The sequence below is a fragment of the Anas platyrhynchos genome, chromosome 6 (genome assembly GCF_047663525.1).
Source record: "Anas platyrhynchos isolate ZD024472 breed Pekin duck chromosome 6, IASCAAS_PekinDuck_T2T, whole genome shotgun sequence".
In the NCBI taxonomy this organism is placed as follows: Eukaryota; Metazoa; Chordata; class Aves; order Anseriformes; family Anatidae; genus Anas; species Anas platyrhynchos.
The window spans coordinates 13,181,156-13,194,938 of record NC_092592.1 but is presented as its reverse complement, the minus strand read 5'-3'; the positions used below and the strand labels follow the sequence as shown (position 1 = coordinate 13,194,938).

The window sequence follows — 13,783 nt, the reverse complement described above, 5'->3', positions numbered from 1 at the left end:
AGGAGGAGAAACACTGTGTGTTTTAGCATACCGCAGTGTCTCGTACTTTGGGGGCAAACCACACTTGTATGCTAAAAAGAAGTCAACACAATGTTAACTGCTGACTATTTTTGTAATGTTAGCAAAAAATGCAGGCTCAGGATCTCTCTCTTACCATCACTCATTGACCAGTATGGGACAAAATAGCCTACAGCTAAAATGGATCAAAATGCAAGTAAACATTATCTGCCGAATTAGCCTATGATTATTGCCTCAAGAGGCATTTTGCATTCTGCCAAAGAACTGAACACTTACATCTGCTTTCTCACCAGTAGTACCCAAGGTGATTTCTTTTAATGCACAGATATTGTTAGATCCTTTTTATACTAGCAAAACATGCCTGCTGGTCACAGACAATATCAGGAATAAGAAGCGTAACACAATGTTGTCTTCCTTCTCACATCCTCATTTGTAATGAATGAGGGAAAGCTGTGAGGAGTCAGACACAGTGTGCTTTTTTATTTATTGCTAATGCTGGCGGCCCTTGCTTGTTCAAGTGACAGTTACTGTTAGGAAGGACTTTCATTTTGGAGACAGGCTCAAGGTATTTTAACCTTAAGACATGAACTACTACACCTCTCAAATCTCTCCATGGCTCCTAAGCTAATGATATTTACAAAGAGCTTTTTTCTTTATATGTCTCTGTCTGTCATCATAACTTTCTGTGTTGAAACCTTAATGTACGGTCTCCAAAATCACTCATTATTTTGACAGCTAGTAGTTTACTTTGATTCAACACATGATTGTTTCTGCTTTCAAGTGCAGGATTCACTGTACGCCATGCACTAAGGGAGCCCAAAGGAAAAAAAAAAGTTTCTTCACTGGCAATGAATGAGAAACAGAAACAGCCACAAATTGTGCCTTGCACAAGTATTCTCTTGAAATCTGTCTCCACTTTTGAGATGCCAAATATTCTGGCTAGAAACGTGTAAGTGCTTGAGAAGAAGCAGCAGCAAAGCCACGCAAAACTATGGTGCACAGAAACAGCCCAATATTGCAGTACCGCTACTGTACACATCTATTTGCAGTAAATTTAACACTACACTGAGTACAAACTACATGTGTACAAACACGCTGCTCTGCGAGCACACTGAATTGACTAGGCTGCAAGCAGAGATGTCCCTAAAAAACAATTACAGGAGAGACACACGAGGCTTCCCTAACATGCGCACACACGTTGCCCCAGCAACAACCTCGATCCAGAGCCTCAGTGTTCCCATCCATCTTGGGTTTCTCTACTGACAATGCCAGTCAGACTGCCAGGGGCTGCTGCGTAGGATGGGGTAGGGTTTATTTCTATTGTGACCACTTCTCCAGTGAGACCTATACTGAATCCATTAGCTACTTGCAGATGAGTCCCCACGGAGCCATTCGGCAGCAGAGTCTTTCAATCACAGCCAACTTGCCTGTGAATGCATGACCTAGAGGTGAAGGGATCCATATCCCATTACGAACCCTTCCCCAAATCATTCTGTCCCCACCACTGTAGTTAGAGAGAATAGCACTCCTGTAATGGAAAACTCCTCCAGGAAGATAACGGATTTCAGCAGCCTGGCGGGATTCTTAAATACTCCCCAAACACCTGACACTAGCAGCAAAATCAGTGTGTTTCAGAAGAGCTGGGCAAATCTTAGCTGCCAAGTGGTTATGAGAAAAGAAAGATTAATGTATTGTAAGTAGCAGAGAAGCAACTCCCCTCAGCTGAGTGCTTCCCTGCAGAGGACCACACTTCCTGCTGAGGGCACATTCAGGCTGTCCCTCCTGATTCGCTTGAAAAAAATATATTAATTTATCAAAACTCTTGTGAACTGCATCAGACCTTTCATTCTATACACACAAATGGGAATGGAAAGCCATTCATAAGATATGAATGCACCCCAGCATATCAGGACAGGATTGTAATTGAATGGAAATAAACTGAATTGTTTGTGAGAATGGAAATGACGCAGTTTGTAGCAAAAGGATTGGAGCATTTTTACTGATAGAGATTGCTGCTGTGGCTCACACCATGCTTTTCTTAATAGAAAATGAGAAACATGCATGCATCAATTCATGAATGTCAATGTATTTGAAAAGCAGAAAATTAACCTAGCCTGACATGATGCAAATATAACCTTTAAAAATAATTTAAAATATTTGAAGAACAATTCTACTGCTGGTAGGAACTTCGTGAACATGATATGGAAATACCAGTCACCTAATGCCAATGATTTTAGAAGTTTTAAAGTTTTGTATCATTTCATTACAAGTGAATTTAGTGCAGTTTACACAAACATGCTTAGTTTAAAATAAAACTGAGCACTGCATGTTTTCCTTTTTATTGTACACTAAGAATCCAGCTTTCTAGGGAAAGAAGGCAGTGTGTTATGTGGCTTTCTTTGTTATTGTGATTTTTTTTCTTGCACTCACATGCTACTAGCCAGTAACACATTAAGTTTGTCACATAGCAAGGAAAAAGAGGTGCATACCACTAAACAGAACACAAAGCTAAGCACTCAAAAATATTTTTCTTTTGTTCTCACTGATCAATCTGTTCACATTAATTTTTGTAGCACTAGGGTTAGGGTTAAGGTTATTTATTCTCTTTTTCCTTTAATTATATTATCCTTATCTCAACCCATGAGCTTTTTTTTCCCCCACTATATTTCTCTCCCCACCCCTTCGAGGAGAGGGAGCGAGAGTGCAGTGTGGTGGAGTTTAGACAGCCCTTGGTGTGGAACCACCGCAGTCAGCAGCCCTTACCATTCCTTCCATGCCATGTGGCAAGAGCAGAACAATCCCATTGTGACGAACCCACTTAGCCTGGCCAGAGCTGATGAACTGGTCTATGATACACTGTGCTGTGTTGTGGAAGTCACCGAACTGCGCCTCCCAGCACACCAGGGCGTTGGGACTCGCCATAGCAAAGCCAAGTTCAAAACCTAAGAAGAAGAGAAGTAGGAGAATTAAAAAAGAAACAGACTTGCTGAGAATGCTGTTAATTTCTCATATAAAATTAAATTAAAAGAAAACCAAAATGAGAGCATGAGCTGGACTTTTTTAGCCCTGTTATAAATCAAGCAGTTTTCTGTAGTAACATTTTCAACAGAAAGATTAGCAAATAACCTTTTTGCAATATTGACTCCAATCCTTCAGAAATTTCCTCAAACACGTAAATATCACAGGATTATTAAATGAACAATTAAAACACTTCCTCCAGCTCAGAATTTTGTGTGAAGTTTTCCCAAGAGGTCTTTGAGGTAGACACCATCTTCTCTTGTAGAAATCCACTTATGGTCTAGGACTAGTTCAACAACCTAATTGTTCATTTTCTGACTTGCACAGCCCAGCACACCACCATCAAATTTCCGCCCCCCAACTCACGCAGGAACAAAATTATTGGTGACATCAATTTTGAGTCCTTATGCAGGATTACAGCCTTCAGATCTTTAAAAGAGCTTGAACTAAGAGCTGCGTGGAGACACACCGCACAGTAAGCCTTCGGCAAGGTTATGAATCCTTTAGGTCTCTGCCTCTGTGGCAGAGAGAAGACCAAAAGTGCTCTTCATGGAGAGGACATCATACTTCAGCTAATGAAAACAAAGACACGCTCCTCTCTCTCCATTCCTTATCACACATCTATGCCCCTTTCCAGGTGGTTTACAGTGACAGGCAAGTGCAGAAATTCCTTAACCTTGTGCTGTTTGGACTATGAATTCAAACAATTCCACACAGAACAGAAAAGCCCTGCACCCCTCCTTACTCAGCTACGTCAAGTTAACACAGCAGGACAACCATACAACAGCAGCCCTGCTGACAACAGCACAGGTGTTCTGCACAGAGCAAGCCAGGCAGTTTGCTGTCTGCTCTTAAATCTTGTCAAGACTCGAACATAACTGAAGGCTCCATGAATCTCTCTCAAAGTAAGAAATTAAGTCAGAACTGAATTGCTTCTCTCATTGAAAGCCCTGCAACAGTGTGATAAAGCCCCAGCTCTATGACAGGGACTGGGGAGATGACTGGAAGAGAAAGGAAAAAAAAAACTTGCTACTGCAGTATAAGCTAGGTCATTGATTCCTAGTGGCTCTTCTAAGGCAAAAAAACTACTAAAAACCTACAAGGGTGTTTGTAGGTGCTAGATGGCCTCTGCTGTGAGGCTTTAACATGTAGGATCTCGTGTCAGGCAGAATAAGGAAACCTAGCTATGTGCAATGTACCTGTCTCACATTAATGACCACACTTAAATTTAGGGTATTTTTCTACACCATGTCTCATGCTGAATGCCTAAATCTGTATTTGAAAAACTCAAACTGCTTGGAAGAGATGAGTATGGCATCTCAATATTCTCCACACACAGAAAACTGCTTCAGTCACCAGCAAGTGAGAGCTAGCCTGCCTCATACAATTTGTGATTTATACCTAGGCTTATCTTCAGTGAATACAGGAACAACTTCAAACAAAACTATAAAACCAGAACAATAAGCAGTAACAGAAAACAATACACAATAATAGTAATAATAAAAATACTTGTATGATGGCCCAGCATACCAGGAATAGGGGGAAAAAAGGTAGAAAATTTGTGGCATGTGCAGAATATGAGTTATTTTAAGATTATCAGTGCAAGCTAACTGATTAAGTTGTGAAGAATATTTCAGGATCAAGTCAAGCCTATTCAGACCTTCTTTGCCCTTTATAATGTTGTTCAACTTTATGCTATCACAGAGATACTCAGAGCTCTAAATTAAGATTAAGGCGTTCCTGTGCTGGATGCCACAAACACATACAAGTAGTTCCTTCCCTGAGAGATTTACTGACAAGCTGGAAAAAAAGAGTTAAGGACTAACCAATGAATATATCATTACAGAAACTTAAAACTAGCTTGTCCAGTTCCACAGGGAAAACCCACAGCAAAACTAGTACAAGCCAGGCACACACTAAGCAAGTCCCTCTCTTAACAAGAACTACAAGAATATCCCTCCAACACTTTACATGGACACTGGTCATCTATGCATGAGACTGAAATTGCTCTAGCTTAACTCAATGGCTACAGCCAAACTGGGACTACAGGATTTCTTCCTTCTGTCCCAGAAACAGAATCTTCTGCCAACGGCAGTATACAAACTTTCCTGGAAGTTTAGAAGATCACAGAATCACCTAGGTAGGAAGAGACCTCCAAGATCATCAAGTCCAACCTCTGACCTAACACTAACAGTCCCCACTAAACCATATCCCTAAACTCTACATCTAAACGTCTTTTAAAGACCTCCAGGGATGGTGACTCCACCACTTCCCTGGGCAGCCCATTCCAATGTCTAACAACCCTCTCGGTAAAGAAGTTCTTCCTAACATCCAAACTAAACCTTCCCCTGGTGCAACTTCAGCCCATTCCCCCTTGTCCTGTCACCAGGCATGTGGGAGAACAGACCAACCCCCACCTCGCTACAGCCTCCTTTAAGGTACCCACAGAAAGTGATAAGGTCACCCTTGAGCCTCCTCTTTTCCAGGCTGAACAAGCCCAGCTCCCTCAGCCACTCCTCGTAGGACTTGTTCTCCAGACCCCTCACCAGGCTCGTTGCCCTTCTCTGGACTCGCTCGAGCACCTCCACGCCCTTCTTGCAGTGAGGGGCCCAAAACTGAACACAGTACTCGAGGTGCGGCCTCACCAGAGCCGAGTACAGGAGGACGATCACCTCCCTAGCCCTGCTGGCCACACTGCTTCTTATACAAGCCAGGATGCCGTTGGCCTTCTTGGCCACCTGGGCACACTGCTGGCTTGTATTCAGCCAACTATCCACCATCACTCCCAGGTCCTTCTCTGCCTGGCAGCTCTCCAACCACTCATCTCCCAGCCTGTAGCTCTGCTTGGGGTTATTGCACCCCAGGTGGAGGACCCAGCACTTGGCCTTGTTGAACTTCATGCAGTTGACCTCAGCCCATTGGTGCAGCCTATCCAGATCCTCCTGCAGAGCCTTCCTGCCCTTGAGCAGATCGACACACGCACCTAACTTGGTGTCATCTGCAAATTTACTGAGGGTGCACTCAATGCCCTCGTCCAGATCATTGATGAAGATATTAAAGAGGACCGGCCCCAGCACTGAGCCCTGGGGAACGCCACTAGTGACCGGCCTCCAACTGGATTTGACTCCATTCACCACGACTCTTTGGGCCCGGCTATCCAGCCAGTTTCTAACCCAATGAAGCGTGCGCCAGTCCAAGCCAAGAGCAGCCAGTTTCTTGAGGAGAATGCTGTGGGAAATGGTGTCAAAAACCTTACTGAAGTCAAGGTAGACCACATCCACAGCCTTTCCCTCATCCACCCAGCGTGTCACTTTGTCATAGAAGGAGATCAGGTTCGTCAAGCAGGACCTGCCTTTCATAAACCCATGCTGACTGGGCCTGATCGCCTGCTTGCCCTGCAAGTGCTGCGTGATGACTCTCAAGATAATCTGCTCCATGAGCTTCCCCAGAACTGAGGTCAAACTAACAGGCCTACAGTTTCCCGGGTCGACCTTCTGGCCCTTCTTGTAGGTAGACAACTACAGGACAAATTAACTGCATGAGAGAACAGGCAAGACAAGCTCCAAGTGAAACTGTCTATTTGTGGAGATAACAGCTTTAGCTATTATTATATTTTTATAGTGTCTTCATAGCATACTCCTCAGTGGTTCCAACCCAGCTTTTTGTTTACCATCTCCATGGCAAGAAATCTTTGAGTCACTTGGCTTCAGTCACTTGCTGAACTCTAAACAAACCATCCATGACTCCAGCAGATGCTCATGTTCTCACAAAAAGGAAATAGGCAGGTTGTGAGGGCAAAAGGAGATCAATAAGTTAGCGACTTAAAGACAGTCTGGCTATGCCAGTGCATTACCAAAGAGGATGTTTTTTGCTGACCACTCCTTTGGCCTAACTGCTTGTGCCTTTCTTTCACAACATATTTTAAATCTCTGTCCTCCTTATTTCTGTGACTATTGATTTTAGCATAATGCAAACAGGGGAAAAACCTACACAACTCTTCAATGCATGTTCCCAAAGGTATCTGAGAAATAGATTTCCCTAGGTAGGCTTGAATCCCATTCTAATTTTACACAAGCATTAAGAGACCATTTCATCTGATTGGGTGACATGGTTGAGAAAATATGCAATATGTTCAAGGCTTATTTGTGCATATGCTGCTCTCTGTAAGGATGGGGTAATCTAGCTTTTAGAGAAGAAAAACCTGAGGTCTTGACCACTTTGAGCTTTCAGTAATCACACGGTGCTTCCTGAAGAGTATGTAGCTAAATGTGCATTTAGAACTTGGTCAGAGCACACACGATTTTGTTTCATATACTGAAACCATCCCTAAAATTTCACATAGAAAAAAGAGCACCATTTCTCACTACCTGTTTTGTTGTTTTGTGCTAGTAACCTCCACAAGGTGACGCTGTCACAGGTGAAGTTGTATTAAAACTTATTATGTGATCCCAACACCAATACCTTTTGCAAGCTTTCTGACATCCATATACTTGAGAAAGTATATTCAAATGTTACCTACACATTCTGATTAATATTTTGAAATTACTACTACAAGGACTACTATTTCATGGAACGTGTGTCTGTGGTATATCAGAACTCATTTTCCACCACGAAAATGACAGTAAGAGTCTTAAAGATGTTAAAGACATTAAAGATGTTCTACCAGGAATTATAGCAATTGCTAAGAAGTCTGTTGACAATTACTGCTTCTAGCTGCACGTGGAAAAAAGTATTTAAAGAGCTAAATAGTGCTAAATATATTTATATTATATATATATTCATATATACACATATATAGGTAGAAAGCTGTCTAAACAGATGCCAGGAGGACAGGGTGAAGTGCTTTTCCTGAAAGGGATTTGTTGGGGCACCAGGTGCATCCAGGTCAGGGAAGCTGACCTGCGCTACAAAGATTCCACAGTTCTAGAGATGAGATGTGACTATAGGGGAGCAGCTTGCTATCCAGGACCCCCGAGAGAGCTTACCTTCAGACAAGAGTAAAGGGTTAAAAAACTGCAGAAGACATTACAAACTTGTATTGCTTATGTCCGCAGAGACCAGAACTGAACAACATTTCTTCATAACCCCATGCAAACTTTGTCATTTTAAAGCATTAATTCTTATACAGCTAGACACTGAGAGAACAGGTTTAAGCTGTAACAAAACTGAGTGCTAAGTCAAGCAGGCTGCAGGGCGTAGGTTTCAAAGAAGGAAAGGTGAAGCATCTGTACCACCCAGAAAGTGCTCGAGAGCCCCAAAGCAGCTCCTGAACTCGCAAGCAGCCTCTCAGGGCTCAGAACACACCATGGCACAGGGGACCAGTATCCACACAGCAGTTTTGTGTCTCTCCCTCTGTTTGGAAGCCTACCAAACAAAAATACACAGCACTTGACTAAGGTTGCAAAACTAATGTTTTAATTGCTGAAGTTCATTAAGGTCCCTAGATGGCAGCCATAGCAGAAAGGCATGCGTCTGTTAGTCCAGTTCCTGCTGTGCTCCCTTACTGTTTTTCCCATCACTCTGGCAGAGAAAGGGATGCTTTCAAGCAAAGTGGCAGCTTACACAGCATATGATGCTGTGGTTTTCCCCCACAGCATTTTGCATCATTGTCATAAGAACTGTAGTTTTTCCAACTGACATAAGTAAGGCTACAGCTTAATTCAGTGCGATTTCAAAAGGATTCAAGGCATGAATGTTAACTAATAGCCACAGAGGGCTTGTCAGTGCAGGGATGTAACAACAGAATGAGGAAAGTTACAAAGACAAATATGTGCTATGTTTAATGGAAAATCTAAGCTCAGAGCCTAACAGAGGGATGCATATCTTTTCAAAAAAAAACAAAACAAACATAGCCCAGGAGTGGCAGCTGATCCTGTAGAACAGAAAAACTTAAAAAGCCTTAGAGCTCCATGTAGATGCCACTGAAAACCTGGTCCTTGGTTACTAGTCTGTCCTATTCCACAACACCATTTCTGACAGTTAAGAATATTTTGTACTCCTAACCTTAAAAATGTGTTGTTCTGAATGAGCAGTAACACTATATATTTCATCCTAGGAGTGCATTGCAAAAAAAAAAAAAAGTTTAAATGAACACCTGTCCTTTTCCCTTTGTCTTCTGTTTTAACCATGACCTTCCCCCTTGAAAAAGCTGTAGTCTAAGTCTCTTAAAGACTTTGCTGAGCTTTACACTAGCTCCAAGTCTATTGTGCTTGAACACTCTCTGGAAATTCCCGATAGGGGATGCTACAGCTCAAGACCTCTTAAAGGCAGCTTTGAAGCTGAGAGAGAATTGCTCCTCCTGGTTGGAGGATCAGTACTACACAAGTCATTCTGAGGGTAGTAAAGAAAGACAGGAGATCCTTTTGAGTATTTAAAAATGCTGAAGAGGCAGTGTGGAGAGCCTGTAAGTTAGTTCTGCTTTTCTCTTCTATGCGGATTAGCAAATAAATGCAGACAAAGTTCTTCACGACTTCATACTTCCAGACATTCAGTTTCAATGAAAGTGAAAACTTATAGCTAGATGAGGGGATACAGAAGTGAATTTTAATAATCTAGATATAGCTAAAAATAGGAGACGTAAGATGTCTGATAAGATTATTAGAGGCTGCTAAATACCCTGACTTAATGTCCCATTGCAAACACTTCATTGCTTCTGGTATACAAGACATAAGCGATTGTTTGAGCTATAAGGTAACAAGACTGCCTTTGTTTTCTATGCCAAATCAATCATGTCAGAGAATCATTTTTAATGGAGTGGTTACATCCCAGGAGTTCCTAACCAGCTCAACAACAATTTTGTGCAAAGCTAACAGCTTTGAACAGGTGCCAACCCTTGGCTTACTCACCTGCTAAGGAAATAATCTGTAGTTTTATCATGCTGGTCTGCTCAATCCATTTTTACTTAGCTCTAATTCACAAAAGGTGAAGGAATTCCCATATTAATTCCAAGGTGCTGCATGTTTACACAGTTGTAAATCAAATTCTTAATAGCTTTTTTTTTTTTTTTTATCCTTCCCCCAAATACTTTAGGACACTGATTGCACTCTTTCTGCATAACAGGCTTATGCAGCAGAACTAACAGGTAACTAAAATCAAATCTGTGTTTTTTCTCCCCATTTTACGAACTCCTGAAGAATTGACTCCTTGAATTGCAAACATTCACTCATTCTTCCAGACACTAAAATGATGATGTTACCAGCCAAACAGGTAACAATTCCAATAGCTTCTCTATGGTGCTTAACTAGAAGGCACGTGTATGGATACAATACACAAGTAAACATACCTGACAAGGCTGATATGCAAAAGTTAACAAGGGAGCAGAAGCTTAATTCTAAATTCATTTCAGCATAGAAATATGGCATTTTCAGTAAAATAATCGCCACCCATCAACTATTTATACCAACATAATGTCCTTTATTGTCAGAAAATGTCTCAGACAAGAAGGATTTAAAGTCTGTAAAACCTAAAAATCAGTATTGTTAACTTTTAAGAATCTTTCATCATGTCTGCTGAAGCAGAATTGCACAGAAATGGTACTCTTGTTTTCAGTGTACAAACAAACCTATATTTTGCCCCATTGCTTGCATTCAGTGAAAGACATTACATCAACTTTCTCATTCGGCTGCTGAGGGAGGTAGAAGTGAGTAGGATGAAATGAAATTTAAAAAAAAAGCAAACGGGAAAAAGCAAAAGGAGCTCAGTTGGTTACTTTTTAAAAAACAGAATTGTTGCAATAAGAATTAGCCTTCACTCCATATCAACACTAGACTTCCTAGACTGATCAATTGAGATGTAATTTCTGGAACTATATCAGATTCAACGACATTCAGAAACACGTCACTTTGTCACTTTCACATGTGGATAAATTATTTGAATATAAGAAAACAAAACCAGAAACTTATGATCCATTTGCCCATAAAATTTGTAGCAACACTATAAATACACTCAGATTAAGAAACCTCTGACCAAAACTGTGAGAAACAGTAGGAAACTGGAACAATTTTTGTTGGAACAGCAACAAAAAATGATTCTCTGAAGTTAAATTCTTGCTTTCTATCTATGCCAAATACCTTTTCTTATATTTATACACATTCTCTCTTGCGCTCTCCTATTCAGAGTTTACATGTAAATGTCATGTATTAGCTTACAAAGTTCTGCTCACACCAATTCTGCCAAAGAGCTAAGAAAAACATCTAAAAATCTCAATTTGTCAGCCCATGCTCCAACTATGCTGTTTTATACCATTTTAATTTTTAATATTATTAGCAATAGGCAATACGTAGCATAAGTAATAATGACCATGTGATCAAATATTTATGGAAACTTGAGGCAACTAGTTATAAATTACCATCTTTATCTATTACGATGTTTCATCTTTTCCTTTTTTTTATAAGTTATTAATTGGATATGAAATAGTATTTCATTAATTATCCATAGAATCAATAACACTTTTGATAAATTATTAGATGCCTTTGTTCTGTGCTCAACATCCCTCTTGCCACCCTCATCATGTCAGAGTGAAGTTATCCATTCACTGTGAAGTTAAATGTCTGCCAGTAGCAAAAATGTAATCCACTATGATCAATGCTACATGTAACAAGGATTTGTTTTCTCAATACAGCAGTCAGAGTAGTAGTTCAGATAAAGCTAGGATAGATTTCTCTATCTGTTACGAAGTCACCTGTTGACAGTTCCTCCCCTTTTGTTAATGCATTAAGTGAATGTTCCAGTATTGCTAAAATCAACCACAACAGATGGTTACTTTCATCTTAATCTAACAACTGTAGCCCATGAAAATGCTTGTTTAAGAGATGCCAAGACTTGAGAGCTTTGATACTAGTCTCAGATATAACTCTTTCAAAGCTTTCTTCCAACACGCTCGTCCTCATTGAGCTGTGTTTCTCTTATACTTAACTTACCTTCTGTCATTACTATATAATTCCTTCTTGAATACTAATGAGACCAATGCTAGCATATTCTATACCTTTTCTAACAGAAGCTACTTAAGTCTCCCAGTTTACATGCTTTGAAGAACAGACAGGTTCTAAGCAGCCTACGTAAATAGGCGTATGTACCATTAGGAAAGTGTGGAAAGTTTTGCACTAAAAGCACATTGAAAACTGCAAATTCATATTCTTCATACGAGAGGCAACACATTCAAAACTTTAGAAAAAAAGAAGTTGATTTTTTTCCCATCTAATTTTTAATTTATGCTAAAATGTTAAAATCAAGAGATCAATCATAGCACGCTATAGGGAAAAAAAGTTTGGCTTAAAGTTTATACTACAACAATTTTTAAAAGCCCTTCAAGATAAGGCAACAAAGGGCAAAATTTATAAAGAACAGGGTAAATTCATTGAATCTCTTGGAAGAATTACTGCTTTCAGGTGGCAGAGCAGGTGGGGAAATCAGTTTAGGCATTTTGACTGGATTTTAGGCCCCTGTTCTTTAACTCCTGCCTCATGATACAGGATATATGTTCTGTACATCCTGGCTCTTTGTAAACTGTTACAAATGCAGTAATATTGAATTATAACAAAAGCAGAGTGTTTTCATTTTTAAATGCCAGCAGAAGGAGACATTTATTTGTTTTGAAGTTCGGCAAACTCAAGTAACAAAGCAAAACTTTGTAGGCCAGGAGGCTTAAGCTCATTAAAGCAAAATCTGAAAAAAATCCTCTTAATTAGCAGTCATCAATTCCTACGTTTGTTTGAGATCCATTAAAACTTTAGTAAATCTCAAATAATTACCCCGAAACATACCTAAGACACCATATTCGGAAAGGGAGCTGTTGCACACAGTATAGGGGGCCTGCTGCTCCCAGAGGTGATTCATGGGAACACACGTTCTCTTGTCAACTTCTTGATCATGAAGCACGTGATGGCGATGGCTGCAAAGAGTTGTTAAAACAGATCTGTTAGCTAAGAAACCTTTAGGCTTTAACATTGCTACTTTCAAAGATAAACCTTCAAAAATGAATTCTAGAAATTATGCAAGCAACAGAACTATCTGTGGTTTACACAATGCTCTAGTTTGGTTGAAATATAGCAATATTATTGTCTAAATAGAATTGCTGCACCATTAAGGACTTTCACTGACTATCCAGGCTGGTTCTCAAGCACTCAAGGAAACTGAAAATTCATCATTACTAGTAGAACAGGGTGGGCGGTTGGGTGGGTCAGGTGGGTATTATAAAACATATTAGACTACTAAAAGCCATAAAGCAGAAGGAAAAATTGTTATCAAAATGTTCCACTCTGCCTTCCTGGCAAATTCTATTATTTTTTTCCTTAAGACAATTGTTTGCTTTTTATGCCAAAAATCTAATCTAATCTGTGCACCAAAACGTGATGCAGTTGCATCCTCTTTCCTACTATTTCCATTCACACCATTTACAGTTCTCTGGAACAGCATTAATCAGCATTAGAATGGGGCACCAAGGAACACTATGAAAACAAAGATGACTGAAGTAATTACTGTAATCCATTAACTCTCTGAGCAGACTAACTGAGTGAATCACACCAATATGTCCAGCTTTACAACCACTAACAGAAGGACAGTTATTACACTAGTAACAACTACTGTGTGTTGTATAGCTGCCAGCACTGAAGACTGAATTCTTTTGTATTTCCCTTCGCTGTAACAAATGCTAGCAGAAAACCTCTGAAATCTATTTAGAAGTCAACAAAATACAACCAGGAAAAGACAGAATCTTTGAAGACCAACACAAGGAGAGAGGCAGAAAGAG

At 40.2% G+C, this 13,783-nt stretch overlaps 1 protein-coding gene across 7 annotated transcripts in view; it reads right to left on the bottom strand.

The window, feature by feature from the left end:
• Window positions 1–13,783, bottom strand: part of OGDHL (oxoglutarate dehydrogenase L) — a 56,885-nt gene that overhangs the window by 9,990 nt on the left and 33,112 nt on the right. For all 7 annotated transcript variants that reach the window (XM_027460381.3, XM_027460377.3, XM_027460378.3 and 4 more), the window contains 2 exons: window positions 12,798–12,925; window positions 2,782–2,960 (listed from right to left, as the gene is read on the bottom strand). In XM_027460381.3, coding sequence (XP_027316182.1) covers window positions 2,782–2,960; window positions 12,798–12,925 — 307 coding nt within the window. The remainder of the gene's footprint in view (window positions 1–2,781; window positions 2,961–12,797; window positions 12,926–13,783) is intronic.